This window comes from Cherax quadricarinatus, chromosome 89 (genome assembly GCF_038502225.1).
Source record: "Cherax quadricarinatus isolate ZL_2023a chromosome 89, ASM3850222v1, whole genome shotgun sequence".
NCBI lineage: Eukaryota > Metazoa > Arthropoda > Malacostraca > Decapoda > Parastacidae > Cherax > Cherax quadricarinatus.
This window is the reverse complement of record NC_091380.1, coordinates 6,804,519-6,821,632: the sequence shown is the minus strand read 5'-3', so window position 1 is coordinate 6,821,632 and position 17,114 is coordinate 6,804,519. Positions and strand designations below refer to the sequence as shown.

Genomic DNA, 17,114 nt, shown 5'->3' with positions numbered 1-17,114 from the left:
AATAGAACAAGACTCTCACTTGCAATTGCACTAAGGTCTAATATAATGACTTTTGTGGAGTCTGTGTTTTGAGCTAGAATGAGCTATAGTACAACTAGGTTTTATCTAATAATATAAAAATACAAATATCATGTGAAATGTTCTCATGGGTGACGGCATTCATAATTATATACATGGTTTTTAGTTATAGTCATAATACTAAGTTCAATATTATGTCCTTTTTTCTAAATATTATTTGTCATGTTGGCATAATCTATGCATCTTATACTAAAGAGGAATTTTTTTTATTGTTAACAAGATAATATATTCAAGGTCTCAATTACGTTGGTTATTTGTGTTTGTGTTCACTGAACAATTGTATGATCTGGGGCTATGGGGGTGTGTGGGTGTACTGGGGTGGGTGTGGGTGTACTGGGGAGGGTGTGGGTGTACTGGGGAGGGTGTGGATGTACTGCTCAAACATATTTTATTACATGTACTTAATGTGTATATTGCTGTTAGGAAGGGGTAATTGAGCATTTTTTTAATAAGTATTGCTTGCACAGTTTTTCTTTGTTTTTGTGTAAAGGAATATTACATGTATGAGGTGTGTCCAGTGTACTGACATATTATTGTAACTTGAAATGATGTGATTGATGTCGGGTATAATATTGTGTAACTTGTTTTTCACACACGTGTTGGGGTTGTACCGAGTCATTTGAAGAGAAAATTTTCTAATGGCAGTGTAACACTTGTAGTGTTTTTGTTTATGAGGATATGATTGTTTTTTGTAGGTGAAATATCGGACACTGTATGCTTTATTTATTTATTGTAATGTGTATTCTAAATAAAATATAAAAAAAACAATCTCTGAAAAGGGTGGAAACAATGGGTGTGTTTACAGCTACTGTTCCTGTTCACCTAGCAAGGAAGTAGATACCTATTTGTTAGTCGACTGGTGTGGGTCGTGTCCTGGGAGACTTGATTGAGAACCACAATGAATATAAGACAGTCAGTAATGCACTGCCATACTTGGGTTATCTTGGGTGGCGGCTAACCTTCCAGGGTTAAAAATCCAAATAAAATCATGTCGTGTCTCTTATTGTAAGTCACTTCATCTATTTTTTTTTATCCTAGGTAATTTACACGTTTGTTTAAATATGTATGGTAATTATACCTATGTCTGTGTGTCTGCAGGGGTCAAGTCATAGCTCCTGGCCCTAGCGAGTTGTCGGACTTGCTTGCTGTTCTGTGATTCGGTCACATTATAATACTGACAACATCAGTAATTAGATACGTGCAACACTGCCTAGATGCTGGTAAAGGGTTCTTGTTCCAAGGAATTGTGTTAGCCTCCTCTTCCTTGGATCAGACATCACTGCCGCCAGTTTCCGTGGTGTTGTATGACCCTTACTGATTGAGAGATTTTCTTTGAATATAATAATGCTTTAAAATTATTGTTGAACAACAAACTATATTTTTTCATTCAATAGAAGAATTTTTTTATAATGGCCATCTCCCACTGAAGTAGGATAACTGAAAAAGAAATACTTTCACCATTACTCACACCATCAGTCTTGTCAGTGGTGTGCCACAGATGCCCCTCCAAGTTGCAATATCCCTATCCCTCCTTCAGAGTGCTGGCACGGCACTTCTCACCTCCAGGATTCACTTACCTAACTGTTATATCAGTAAAGGATCCCAGTGCTTTATAGTTATCTGTTTACAATAATGTATTATCACTGATTTCATCATTGCTTAGTTAATTTTAAGCCAGCCCGAAATGCTATGCATAGTATAAGTGGCTTTGGCATGCTGCTCTTATCTGTATTTTTTTGTACCTCTGTATGTATGCTCAAATTGTTAATAAATAAATAAAAAATAAATAAATAAATGTATGATAATCTATAACTGTGTTTGTGTATCCCTGAATTTATTTATTTATTTATTTATTAATTTGAACATGATACAGAGAAGTACAAGGAATACAATTTTTAAAGTTCAACATGCCAAAGTTCCTTGTATGCAGAACATTATGGGCAGCTTAAAATTAACTTAAGATTAACTAAGCAATGATATATTCAGTGGTACAAAAATTATTGTAAAACAGATAATTTAGTACAAATGAGTATTACAAAGACAGGTCATATGGTCATTTACTGTGTTACTGTGTAATCAGTAGAATGGAGTATTATGTTAGGTAATGAAGTTAAATAGTAACAAAGTTTGATTGGGTCACAGGTTGACATTTATGAGATACAATAATGAGATACATATATGAGATACAATTTATGAGATACAATTATTCAGTATTTATTTAGTTGTGGGTGAGTTATTCAGTATTTATTTAGTTGTGGGTGAGTAAGTGATTTTTGAGAAGAGACTTGAATTTATAAACAGACAGTGTTTCTTTTATATTCACAGGTAATGAATTCCAGATTTTAGGGCCTTTTATGTGCATTGAGTTTTTGCATAGTGTGAGATGGACATGAGGAACATCAAAGAGTGATCTGTGCCTTGTGTTATGGTCATGTGTTCTGTTGAGGTTGGTAAGATGTTTGAGGGGAGGGTTTATGTCAGAGTTAAGTGTTCTATGTATGTGGTAGGTGCAGTAATAAGTATGGATGTTTTGTATTGTGAGTAGGTTTAGTGGTTTGAATATTTGTGGAGTGTGCTGTCTGTAGTGGGAATTTGTTATCATTCTGACTGCAGCCTTTTGTTGGGCGATTAGTGGTCTGAGATGGTTTATTGTTGTTGAGCCCCATGCACAAATTCCATAGGTGAGATAGGGGTAAATAAGTGAGTGATATAGGGCCAGGAGGGCTGACTGTGGAACATAGTACCGTATGTTCAATAGTATGCCTACGGAAATTTGTTGTGTGTGTGTTTGAAATTTGAGTCTATTATCAAGGTGGATTCCTAAGAATTTTCCCTCTGTGAGTTTTGTGATAGGTGATTCATTTATCATTATGTTTAGAGAAACATTTGTATCTCTGTTACCAAACTGAATATAGTAGGTTTTGTCAATGTTTAGAGTAAGTTTGTTGGTCCTCATCCAGGTAGATATTTTCTGTAAGTCGGTATTTACAGTATTGGCTAGCATGACTAGGCTCGGGTGAGAGTAGACGTATGTAGTGTCATCTGCAAATAGTGTGGGTTTGAGTAGTTGCGATGCATTTGATAGGTCATTTATGTATATGAGAAAGAGAAGAGGGCCTAGGACACTTCCCTGTGGGACACCAACTGTAATTGACTGTGCGGAAGAGTTTCCCCCATTTGTGTACACATATTGGCTTTTGTTGCTGAGGTATGACTTTAGGTAGTTGAGGGAGTGCCCTCTTATACCATAGTGCGACAATTTTATGTGGAGCAAGTCGTGGTCAACTGTATCGAAAGCTTTGCGTAAGTCAATGAAGATCCCCAGTGGGACTTCTTTTTTCTCTATTGCTGTATAAATATGTTCTAGCATGTGGCTAATAGCATCATTAGTATTTTTATTAGGCCTGAACCCAAATTGACAGGGGTTGAGTATGTTGTGGGAGATGAGGTAGGAATAGATACGCTTATGGATTAATTTTTCAAAGATTTTAGAGAGAGGGTGTAAGTTGGATATTGGCCTATAATTATTCAAGTCTGTGTGGTCTCCTCCTTTATGGATCGGGGTGACCCTTGCTATTTTGAGAACTGTAGGAAAGGTAGAGGATTCAATGGATTTGTTAAAGAGTGTTGCAATGATTGGTGATAGCACCTGTGACACTTTTTTGTATATAATGGGTGGTAAGGTATTTAAATCTCCTGTCTTGTTTTTTAGTTTGTTGATAATAAGGGAGACTTCAGTTGGGTTAGTCGGAGCTAGGAACAGTGTGTTCGGATAGTTGCCAGTGAGGTAGTCATTGGATGGGGTATCTGAGCTTGGGATTTTATTGGCAAGGTTTTTTCCTATAGTGAAGAAGAAATCATCGAGTCTGTTTGCTGTTTCAGTAGGTGGGAATTGGGGTTCATCTGGTTTTGTTAATTCAGTTTCGCTATTTCGTGTTATCTTTTTTGTTCCTAGTATTTCTGATAGGGTTTTCCAGGTCTTTTTTATGTCACCTCGTAAGTTGGATAATCTGTTCTCATAATACAATTTTTTAGCCCTTCTTATTAGGCTGGTTGGGATTGACGAGTAACGTTTTGTTTGGTCTCTGGTTATGTGGCCCATTCTGTACTGTTTTTCATATTGGTGCTTTGTATTTATGGATTTGAGGATACTGGGTGTTAGCCAGGGACTGTTCAGTCTCTTCGCAGTCATCTGTTTAGTTTTTTTTCGGGCAGTGCTTGTTATAGAGGTATTGGGTCTTTTTTGGAAAATTATTAATTATTTTTTTTTTTTATTAACACACTGGCCGATTCCCACCAAGGCAGGGTGGCCCAAAAAAGAAAAACTTTCACTATCATTCACTCCATCACTGTCTTGCCAGAAGGGTGCTTTACACTACAGTTTTTAAACTGCAACATTAACACCCCTCCTTCAGAGTGCAGGCACTGTACTTCCCATCTCCAGGACTCAAGTCCGGCCTGCTGGTTTCCCTGAATCCCTTCATAAATGTTACTTTGCTCACACTCCAACAGCACATCAAGTATTAAAAAGCATTTGTCTCCATTCACTCCTATCAAACACGCTCACGCATACCTGCTGGAAGTCCAAGCCCCTCGCACACAAAACCTCCTTTACCCCCTCCCTCCAACCTTTCCTAGGCCAACCCCTACCCCGCCTTCCTTCCACTACGGACTGATACACTCTTGAAGTCATTCTGTTTCACTCCATTCTCTCTACATGTCTGAACCACCTCAACAACCCTTCCTCAGCCCTCTGGACAACAGTTTTGGTAATCCCGCACCTCCTCTTAACTTCCAAACTACGAATTCTCTGCATTATATTCACACCACACATTGCCCTCAGACATGACATCTGCACTGCCTCTAGCCTTCTCCTCGCTGCAACATTCATCACCCATGCTTCACACCCATATAAGAGCGTTGGTAAAACTATACTCTCATACATTCCCCTCTTTGCCTCCAAGGACAAAGTTCTTTGTCTCCACAGACTCCTAAGTGCACTGCTCACCCTTTTCCCCTCATCAATTCTATGATTCACCTCATCTTTCATAGACCCATCCACTGACACGTCCACTCCCAAATATCTGAATACATTCACCTCCTCCATACTCTCTCCCTCCAATCTGATATCCAATCTTTCATCACCTAATCTTTTTGTTATCCTCATAACCTTACTCTTTCCTGTATTCACTTTTAATTTTCTTCTTTTGCATACCCTACCAAATTCATCCACCAACCTCTGCAACTTCTCTTCAGAATCTCCCAAGAGCACAGTGTCATCAGCAAAGAGCAACTGTGACAACTCCCACTTTATGTGTGATTCTTTATCTTTTAACTCCACGCCTCTTGCCAAGACCCTCGCATTTACTTCTCCTACAACCCCATCTATAAATATATTAAACAACCACGGTGACATCACACATCCTTGTCTAAGGCCTACTTTTACTGGGAAATAATCTCCCTCTTTCCTACATACTGTAACTTGAGCCTCACTATCCTCGTAAAAGCTCTTCACTGCTTTCAGTAACCTACCTCCTACACCATACACCTGCAACATCTGCCACATTGCCGTCCTATCCACCCTGTCATACGCCTTTTCCAAATCCATAAATGCCACAAAAACCTCTTTAGCCTTATCTAAATACTGTTCACTTATATGTTTCACTGTAAACACCTGGTCCACATATTCAACTTGGGGTATTTTCAACTTAGGATGGGTTTGTCGGAACGTAACCCCATTGTAAGTCAAAGACTACCTTTACAGTAAAAATCTTTTACAATAAGACTGCAACTTAGAAACATGTTGAGAATTTTATGTATTGTATATATGATTATTGTGTATAATATCATTATTATACACAATTCAGGAGGTCCCCAATGTGTTCGTAAATTCAAGACTTACTGTTTTTACTTTTTAATTTGTTTTTAACAATTACAGCTGTAGTCTGGCAGTACAGTTATCCAAAATCTGGCAGTTGGTCCTCATCATCTCTACGGATCCTGTGCACAACATCTCTGATGCCTTTGACCAAAAGTTATGCATGGTTCCTATTCGAGTCAAGAGGGTTTGACAACCTATATCCTATGGTAAGGTTTGACAGCTATTGTATGGAGAGACTTGCCAGCAATGTCTGGTTAAAAGTCACTGTGTTCATAGCAAGGATTAATAAATCCTGAATCACTTTGAAGTATTAATGTGTACTTTTAAAATTGTATCATTATTCATTAATCTACCTCTCTTGTTTTATACATTTAAAAATGCCTGCTTAACCTGCATCTAGTTCTTAAAAAAATACTCTTTAAACATTAGGGTTACTGTATTATACAGTATGAAGGACCTCTCTCTTCCCTTCCCTCCCATTCTGACTGCATAATTTAAAAAAAAAAGGATAAATGATATCCATGGTATAAATTACTATATTGACATGGAGATGGGAAGTACATTGCCTGCACTCTGAAGGAGGGGTGTTAATGTTGCAGTTTAAAAACTGTAGTGTAAAGCACCCTTCTGGCAAGACAGTGATGGAGTGAATGATGGTGAAAGTTTTTCTTTTTCGGGCCACCCTGCCTTGGTGGGAATCGGCCAGTGTGATAATAAAAAAAAAATAATTTATACAGAAAGGGGTTATTAGCCCCTTGCTCCTGGCATTTCAGTCACCTCTTACAGCACACATGGCTTATGGAGGAAGGATAATATGTTGAATTATGCCCTAAAATGTTGATTGTATTTCAGGCTGGTTCAGGATATGGACTTGAGTGTTGGGGTTTTGACACTGCTCCGACTGGACACTCACTGCGTCTAATCTCGTTTGCTCAAGTAATTGAAAACTCAATAGGGGAGTTAATGAGAAGCAACCAGATCAGTCCCTTCATAAACCAGGTAACTTGCTTACAAAATATTCATTTTGTTTTATTTTTTTTTTTTTGTTTATTAACGCTTTCACTGTCGAGACATCCCCCCCCCCCAAACTTCTTCTCAATGTCGAAGAATTTAAAAAAAAAATTATTTTCTCCTATGAAATGGTTAAGAATCTTTTTCCAATGGTAATGAAACCAAAAGTATGAAATTTGATGGAAAACTTACGGAATTACGCTCTCGCGAAATTAGCGGTTTCGGCATTATATATGCATTGGCAATTTTGCTCACTTTGAGCCCTATTTTGGGCCAATTCCATTGTACCAGTGAACCAAACTCATGGCTATTTAGCTAGAACTACCTTTCTTCTATCGATTGAGTACAAGAAACCGCACATTTACAGATCTCATCTACCCAATAAAGTTATCGGTAAGTTGGCCAATTTCATACACAATTCGAGGAAGGCCAATTTCAAAATAGGGTCCAGAATTAACAATGCAGACATTCCTAGCGCTAAAATAACATTTTCTTTGTTTGTTCGTCACATCTCCAGGCCCCTTTTATATTATGCTTCTTTACGTTTTGTATTTTTATTCACATAAAAAATATAAGATTTACTGTTGTGCAGACTACTGCATTATTATAATAATTGTATAAATAATGTCAACCCATTTGTGACTGTGTATTAGACTGGCCAATTGGACACGTATTGAACATAGGCAAAAATTGAACATTTCTGCTACTTTGAGCTCAATTTCAAGGTACTTTTCATCGTGAGACCAATCAAAATCATCTCCATTTCTGTAATATATCTTCCATTCTATCAAATGAGACCAAGAAAAAGAGAATAGAGCTGTAAATACCATACAAAAATACATCACAAAGTCACTGTTTTAAACCAACAACACGGTCGGAGTTTTTTTTTCCTCATTGTGCACTGCGTGCTGCAGGATTTTTTTTTATATTGCGCACACTAACCACGCAGACCCATTCTTTCATATGTAGGCCTACCAGCTTTCTTCCACCAGATTTTAAGAACATAAGAAGAACATAAGAAAGAAGGAACACTGTAACAGGCCTACTGACCCATGTGGAGCAGGTCCATGTCCCCCCCCCCCCCCCCGATTAGACCAATAACCCCCCCCCCCCCCCCCCCCCCCCCCCCCGATTAACCCAATGACCCACCCAGTCTGGTCACCTCCACTCAAGGATGGAGCACTGCACCAGACCCAGCAGCACAAGCTAGTCAGGTCCAACTCACACCCACCCATACCCACTCATGTATTTATCTAACCTATTTTTAAAACTACACAATGTTTTAGCCTCAATAACTGTACTCGGGAGTTTGTTCCACTCATCCACAACTCTATTACCAAACCAGTGCTTTCCTATATCCTTCCTGAATCTGAATTTTTCCAACTTGAAACCATTGCTGCGAGTTCTGTCTTGGCTGGAAATTTTCAGCACGCTATTTACATCCCCTTTATTTATTCCTGTTTTCCATTTATACACCTCGATTATATCATCCCTAATTCTACGCCTTTCGAGAGAGTGCAGATTCAGGGCCCTCAGTCTATCCTCATAGGGAAGATTTCTGATACACGAGTTGGTGGGGAGGACTATGTATCTCTTCTCGGCAGTGTCTTCTCTGGGCGTGTTGAAGATGTTTAATGCCCGCCGTCTGCAGTCTCTGATGAAGTGACGAGGATAGTGGAGTTTAGAAAATACTTGTTCAATTATAATTCATTCTGCCTCAAGGAACTCATTGCTGCAGATTCTGAGTGCACGCAGGAAGAAGCCTATAATTACACCATGTTTAGTTTTGGTGTCATGGTGAGAGTAGAAGTGGAGAAGATCGTTTTGGTTGGTTGGTTGGTTTTCGATAGACTTTAAAATGAAGTTCATGGTCAGTTTTGCAGAGAAGAACATCAAGGAAAGGAAGAGTGTTGTCGACTTCTTCTTCAAGTGTGAACTGGATTGAGGGCTCGACCTGGTTGAGCTTGTCTTGGACTGCAACAAATTATACGTGGGTGAAACATCAAGAGTCCTCCAAACACGTATTTCAGAACACCAATACGCAAGCAGGACTGACGATACAAGGAATGCCTGTGTACAACATTGCAATTCACACAACCATTTAATTAACTACAGAAACTCAAGACTTATCGCCACAGAAGACAACACTCAATACCGAAGAATCCTGGAATCATCGCTTATCTCTATAACCAACAATTTCAACTAGAACAAGGGCTTCTATAACATAGCTGAACCACTTGCAAAGAAACTTCTTCATCGCTATCCCACATAAGAACATAGAACACTGCAGAAGGTCTACTCACAACTTGTCCAATACCCCTGCCAAGCTACCCAAGACTCCATAAGCCCACCCAGTAGATCATCAGATCCAGCATTCTTCACCTGACCTCAACTTTCTGAACCTGACTATAAATACTCCCGTACCTTCCACCCCAGGTAGATCTATGTATGACTTGAAAAAGCCCACTGTGTGGGCGAAACGTTGCCAATAAAGGATCACATTAAACTGCATATGTGTTTGTTTCCAGTGTGTCGGTATTTTATACCATTTATTTTCAACATGTGATCATCTTTGTCATCCTCCTCTGTACGTTTTCCAGAGCATTTATATCCATTCTGTAATACGGTGACCAGAACTGAGCAGCATAGTCTAAATGAGGCCTAACCAAGGATATATAGAGTTGAAGAACAACCTGAGGACTTCTATTATTTATACTTGTAGATATGAAGCCAAGAGTTCTGTTAGTTTTATTGCGAACACTAATGCACTGTTGTCTTGGTTTTAGATTACTGCTAACCAGAACTCCTAAATCCTTTTTGCAATCAGTAGTATTAAGATCTGCATTGTTTAGTTTATATGTGGCATGGTTATTTACCTGTCCAACATTTAGAACTTTGCATTTGTCAATATTAAACTGCATCTGCCACTTCTCCAACCATTGCATCAGTCTATTCAAATCATTCTGGAGTGCTCTAGTGTCCTCATTAGAATGAATTGGACGGGCTGTTTTGGTGTCATCAGCAAATTTGCTTACATCGCTATTTATTCCCTCATCTATGTTGTTTACGTAAATTGCGAACAACAACGGGCCCAACACTGACCCCTGAGGAAAACCGCTTGTGACGTGCCCCCATTCTGATTTCTCCTCATTTATGCAAACTCTCTGCTGCCTATTTGTCAGCCATGCCTCTACCCAGGAAAAAATTTCTCCTCCTATTCTGTGTGCCTTAAGTTTCCTCAATAGCCTCTGGTGTGGAACTCTATTGAAAGCCTTATTGAAGTCTATATACACAATGTCATATTCATTACCATGATCTACCTCCTCAAACACCTTAGTGAAAAAAGTTAGTAAATATTACAGGACCGACACTGGCTCTCAAACCGTAATATTACGAGACCGACACTGAAAGGGTTAAACCAAAAACATTGTCGGAGTTTTTTTTTCCCATGCACTGTGTGCTGCAGGTTTTTTTTATACTGTGCATACTGACCACTCACACCCATACTCTCATATGTAAGCCTACCAGCATTCTACTGCAAGATTGGAAGCCGCTAGAATTTTGGCGTGACATTTCAGGACTGACAGTAAAAGGGATAACACCTCAGCTGCTTCCCACCATGGCAGGGTGACCCAAAAAAAAGGAAACACTTTCATCATCATTCACTCCATCACAGTCTCTCCAGAGGCATGCCTACTCTGCATTTATAAAACTGCAACTTATGAACACCTCCTCCAGTGCAGGCACTGTACTTCCTGCCTCCAGAAGTCCAGTCTGTCAGTTTCCCTGAATCCCTTCATAAATGTTACCTTGCTCTAGGCCTTTTGTGTTGCAAGCAACACATCATAAGGAGCTTGCAATGGTGCAGAAAAAGAGTAGGAAATCAAAGCAGGTTCATTCAGGGGAATGACTTTCTTGTTCTCTTTGAACTCAGTGGCTGTCTTCCACCCAAGTAGGGACACCCAAAGATGAAAACACATTCACCATCTTTCCAGAAGTGTGCTGAAGGAAGGGCTCTTGATCTGAGGAATTAGAGCTACTCCTGCCTTGCTTTAATTAAAACTAATAGTCTGGTGCTGTCTAGCCAATGTTTAATCCATTGTTTCTCTTAGATTCCTGGAGGTGATGATGAGAGTCCCTGCACTCTGAAGGAGGGTTGGGGGATGTTATAGCATGGTGGGCAATCTGATTGTAATGTCAGCACACTTCTGGAGAGACAGCTATTGAAAGAGTGATGGTGAAAATATTTTCTTTGGATCACCCCACCTTGGTAGTATACACTTAAGGTCATCTGTTGGTGTGACCTTTGTAACAGTTGGAGTCTATGTCCCAGACAGTCTTATTATTTATTAATAATGCAGCAATACAGTAAGTCCTCCACTTATAAACATGTTGAGAATCTTTTGTATTTTGTATAATATCATTATTATATATTATACACAATACAGGAGGTCCCCAATATGTTTGTAAGTCAAGGACTTACTGTAATAACATGGGGAAGGTGAGAAGAATTCTTCCTCCATAAGCTGTGTGTGTTATCAGAGGCAACTAAGATGCTGGGAGCATTTTAGTTGCCCTTCTACATAAGTATAAAAAGAAAACCTTTTTGTTTTTCTTTTTAGGTCACCCTGCCTTGGTGGGAGATGGCCAGTGCAGTAAGAAAAAATGGTTTCTGGATATTGTAAGACTTCCTGACATGGGTAAAAGCTCATGGGTAGAGTGCTCCAAGAAAGCTCCCTCATTAATGCAGATCTTCAGCATTTTACTAATGTCTCTGAAGCAAATATTTGCTGTTTACACATGCATAACAGTGAAGATTGATAAATGAGACACAATTGCAATATTTAGGTATCTTTATTCTTGAAACGTTTCACCAGCCAGTGGCTTCTTCAGTCCAGTACAGAGAAAAGTGGAAGCTGAGGAGTTTGAGGGGTAATCAGTCCCTCATCCTGGAGTCAGTGTGTCCAGTCCATATATTCACAGAGATATGGGTTTCTTAAGGTAGTAGGTTGGTAGACAGCAACCACCCAGGGAGGTACTACCGTCCTGCCAAGTGAGTGTAAAACGAAAGCCTGTAATTGTTTTACATGATGGTAGGATTTCTTGTGTCTTTTTTCTGTCTCATAAACATGCAAGATTTCAGGTACGTCTTGCTACTTCTACTTACACTTAGGTCACACTACACATACATGTACAAGCATATATATACACACCCCTCTGGATTTTCTTCTATTTTCTTTCTAGTTCTTGTTCTTGTTTATTTCCTCTTATCTCCATGGGGAAGTGGAACAGAATTCTTCCTCCGTAAGCCATGCGTGTTGTAAGAGGCGACTAAAATGCCGGGGGCAAGGGGCTAGTAACCCCTTCTCCTGTATAAATTAGTAAATTTGAAAAGAGAAACTTTTATTTTTCTTTTTGGGCCACCCTGCCTTGGTGGGATGCGACCGGTTTGTTGAAAGAAAGAAGAAGAAATATAAATTTAACCTCACTCTACTTTGGTGAAAAAGAGTCAAGTACCTACTAGGATATTGCTGAGAAGGGAGGAGGAGGAAATGTTATTGTTTGGAAGGAGAGTCCCCTTCTCTTTTCTGTCTCTTATCCCTATTTGGTCCTGGTTAAAGCTCATCAGGTTTGACTTTTACTAAAAATCTGTCCAAAGAACTTTGCTTTTGCCTTCTCAGGATGTGAAGGTTAGTGCACAGTGTTCACTCATTTTGACCTATACAAATTCTAGCACACAAGTTGTATTCCAAACAAACATCGTACACCAAGCAAAAATTTTCACATCCTAACAGGACGTATACTAAATTGGACTTATTCCAAAGTGGACATATGCTGAGGTACCACTGTACAGGCACTGTACTTGCCACTTCCAGGACTCGAGTCCTGCTAACCACTTAGTCAGAACTCGCCTGCCTGTTGTGATTTGTTTCCACTTGCATTACAATTTTGTACCTCGTGACTAATTCGTGTTATTTGCAGTTCATGCGACATCCACTACTCCGAGGGCGTGCAGTCACTCAACTGGGCCAAAGTTATGAAGACGATCATTGATGACCCTGACGGCTTTTTTGACCAGGTAAATAAGATTTTTTTTTTCCAGACTGCAATTTTTTGTGGGGAATGATTCTTGCTTTAACTTCAGTCTTCTTTGTCTTCGTCATCTTTTTCCTCTGTCTCCTCCTCCTCTGTCTCCTCACCCCCCCCCCCCCCCCATATTTTGTATTAATAAATTAACCATCTCCATGGGGAAGTGGAACAGAATTCTTCCTCCATAAGCCATGCATGTCGTAAGAGGCGACTAAATGCCGGGAGCAAGGGGCTAGTAACCGCTTCTCCTGTATATAATACTAAATTTGAAAGGAGAAACTTTCATTTTTCCTTTTGGGCCACCCCGCCTCGGTGGTATACAGCCGATTTGTTGAAAGAAAAAAAATGAAGCATGTGTTGACACCCAAAAATTCACTAAATATTCTAATGGTTTGTATTTAGTTTAAATTTTGAATGTTTGTTGTTATTATACTATCTTGTATAGTTGTATGATATACTAATAAACAATATACTACTTTCAGATGATTAGGGTGTATACACTGTTGTATGTTTCTCAGTGTATGTACACTGAGAGGTGTATATCTCAGTGTATGTACACTGAAAGGTGTATACCTCATTGTATGTATACTGAGAGGTGTATATATTAGTATATGTACACTGAGAGGTGTATATATTAGTGTATGTACACTGAGAGGTGTATACAATATCTCATTGTATGTACACTGAAAGGTGTATATATATTAGTGTATGTACACTGAGAGGTGTATATATCAGTATATGTACGCTTATAGTTTACATTAATCACTATTTTAGTTATTAAAGTATTCTTGACTGATGACCCTGGTGTAGTAGATAGACTTTAAACCCCATTAACCAACCAACCAGTCTTAATGACCCTCATGTAGTAGACATTAAATCCCATTAGACCAACTGACCAGTCCTAATGGCTCTGGTGTAGTAGATAGGCTTTAACCCCATTAACCAACCGACCAATCTTAATAACCCTTATGTAGTAGACATTAAACCCTATTAACCCACCGACCAATCTTAATGATCCTCGTGTAGTAGACATTAAATCCCATTAACCAACCGACCAATCCTAATGACTCTCCTGTAATAGACTTTAAACCCTATTAGCTAACCAACCAGTCCTAATGGCTGGTGTAGTAGATAAGAGGCAACTAAAATGCCAGGAGTGAGGAGCTAGTAACATCTGCTGTATAAATTACTAAATGCTAGCAGCAAGATAGTAGTAATGCCTTCTACTGTATAAATTACTAAATGAAGAAAAGGAGAAAAAATTGTTTTTTGAGTCACTCTGCCTCGGTGGGAGACGGCCGTTTTTAAAAAACATTTTTTTTTTTTAGGAAGGACGGTCATTCCTGGACCCCGACTCAGATGCGGAAAATGAACAGGAGGAGACCGAAAATTTGGAGGACGACGGAGCGTATGCCCCCACAGACGAGGAGCTGGGGTCTGAGGAAGAGAGCGAGGACTACTCCGAAGGACACTCAGAAGCATCTGATTCAGAATATAGCGAAGGTAAATTGTCATGGAGATTTTGTTGAAGACACATGCGATGACAGGTGTGTCTTGCTACCGTAAGTACTTAACCTGCAAACACGTTGAGAATCTTCTGTATTGTGTATATCATTTATTATATCATTATTGTGCATAATATCATCATTACACACAAATCAGAAGGTCCCCAATGTGTTTGTAAGTTGAGTATTTAATGTACAGGCAGTCTTTGACTTACTATGGGTTTACATTCCAACGAACCCATTGTAAGTTGAAAATATCCTGAGTTGAATATGATATGCTGGTGAAATTGTTTCTTTTTAGGGTCAACCTTCCTCAGTGTTAAAAAAATGCTAAATAAGTAAATAAATAACTACTCTCACTGAATGCCAGACTGTCTTCAGATAAAGATAGCCATGTGATACACATCTAATATCTCATCATGTAAGTTTACCTGGAGAGGGTTTTGGGGGTCAACTTCCCCTCAGCTCGGTCTGAGACTAGGCCTTGTGGTGGATCAGGGTCTGATGGACCAGGCTGTTACTGCTGGCTGCACGCAAGCTGACATACGAGCCACAGCCCGGCTGGTCAGGTACTGACTTTAAGTGCCTCTCCAGTGCCTTCCTGAAGACAGTCAGGGGTCTATTGGTAATCCCCCTTATGTATCCTGGGAGGCAGTTGAACAGTCTTGGGCCTCAGACACTCAATGTGTTGTCTCTCACTGTACTTGTAGCAACCCTGGTTTTTATTGGAGGAATGTTGCATTTCCTGCTGAGTCTTTTACTTTCATAGGGAGTGATTTTTGTGTGCAAGTTTGGTACTAGTCTCTAGGATTTTCCAAGTGTATATTATCATGTATCTCTTTCTCCAGGGAGTACAAATCAAGGGCCTTCAACCATTCCCAGTAATTCAGGTCCCTTATCATACTTGTGTGTACCATGAAAGTTCTTTGTACACTCTCCAGATTAGCAGTTTTGCCTGCCTTGAAGGGGCAGTTAGTGTACAGCAGTATTCCAACCTAGGGGGAACAAGCAATTTGAAGAGAATCATTATGAGCTTGCCATTCCTAGTTTTGAAAGTTCTCATTATCATTATCCATCCTTTCATTTTCCTAGCAAATGCAGTAGATACATTGTTGTGGTGTTTGAAGGCGAGATCCTCTGACATTACCACTCTCAGGTCCTTCACATTACTTTTTCACTCAATTGTATGATTAGAATTTATCGTATACCCTGATACAGTTTTAATTTCCTCAAGTTTTCCATATCTGAGTAGTTGAAATTTTTCTTCATTGAACTTGATATTGTTTTGAGTGGCCCATTTGAAGATTTGGTTGATGTTCGCTTGGACTCTTGCGGTGTCTTCAATGGAGGTCACTGTCATGGCAGTCCAGGTGTCATTCGCAAAGGAAGACACAGAGCTATGGCTTACATCTCTGTCTGTCAGATATGAGGATGAGGAACAGAATGGGAGCAAGTACTGTGCCTTGTGTAGCAGAGCTTTTCACCGTAGCTGCCTCAGACTTTTCTCTGTATACTATTACTCTTTGTGTTGTGTTTGTCAGGAAGCTATAGATCCATATACCAACTTTTCCTGTTATTCCTTTATCATGCATTATGTGCGCTATTACACCATGGTCATACTTGTCAAAAGCTTTTGCAAAGTCTGTGTATACTACATCTGTATTTTGTTTATCCTTTACAGCATCCAAGACCTTATCATAGTGGTCCAGTAGGTGGGACAGGTAGGAGCAACCAGCTCTAAACCTGTGTTGTTCTGGGTTGTGTAATTGATGGGAATCTAGGTGGTTGGCTATCTTGCTTCTTGGAACCCTTTCAAAGATTTATATGATATGGGATGTTAGTGCTATTGGGCTGTAGTTTTTTGCAATTGCTTTACTGCCACCTTTGTAGAGTAGGGCTATGTCTATTGTTTTTAGTGAGTGTGGGATGACCCCTGTGTTCATGCTCCCTCTGCATAGAATGCTGAAGGCATGCGACAGGGGCTTCTTGCAGTTCTTGATGAACACAGAGTTCCATGAGTCTGGGTGTGGGACAGACTGTGTGGGCATGTCATTTATTGCCTTTTTAAAATCTTGTGGCGTTTGGATAATATCCGAGATTTTTGAGATGACCATATTTTGGGTTTCGTTCATAGAGAATTCATTTGGATTGTCGACTCTTAGTCTGGGCAGCGGCTCACTGAACACTGAGTCATATTGGGACTTTAGTATCTCACTCATTTCTTGGTTGTCACCTGTGTGTGTCTTATCTCACCTAAGCAGCGGCCCAATACTGGATGTTATTTTTTCCTTAGATTTGGCATAATAGAAGTATTTTTTTTTTTTTAATTTCCTTTATGGCTTTTAGTTCTTCCTGCGATTCTAGTCTCCTGTAAGATTCCTTCAGCTTAAGTTTGATATTTTCAATTTTGTTGACTAGTGCCTCCCTTCGTATTTCACATATACAGTGGACCTTGGCATAAAGCTATTAATCCGTTCCTGAGAGTTCAATGTTAGGCGAAATTATCGTTAGGCGAATTAATTTTCCCCATAAGAAATAATGGGAATCAA

General features: G+C 39.4%; 1 protein-coding gene across 11 annotated transcripts in view; it reads left to right on the top strand.

The window, feature by feature from the left end:
• LOC128697263 (FACT complex subunit spt16-like) overlaps window positions 1-17,114 on the top strand; it is a 52,438-nt gene that overhangs the window by 11,875 nt on the left and 23,449 nt on the right. For 7 of the 11 annotated variants that reach the window (XM_070104141.1, XM_070104140.1, XM_070104134.1 and 4 more), the window contains exons 1-3: window positions 5,768-6,165; window positions 12,953-13,049; window positions 14,389-14,563. In XM_070104141.1, the coding sequence (XP_069960242.1) occupies window positions 6,116-6,165; window positions 12,953-13,049; window positions 14,389-14,563 (322 nt within the window). In that variant the 5' untranslated portion in view covers window positions 5,768-6,115. Of the gene's footprint in view, window positions 1-5,767; window positions 6,166-6,811; window positions 6,959-12,952; window positions 13,050-14,388; window positions 14,564-17,114 lie in introns of those variants that run through there. The other 4 variants (XM_070104143.1, XM_070104142.1, XM_070104135.1 and 1 more) reach the window with 2 other exon arrangements.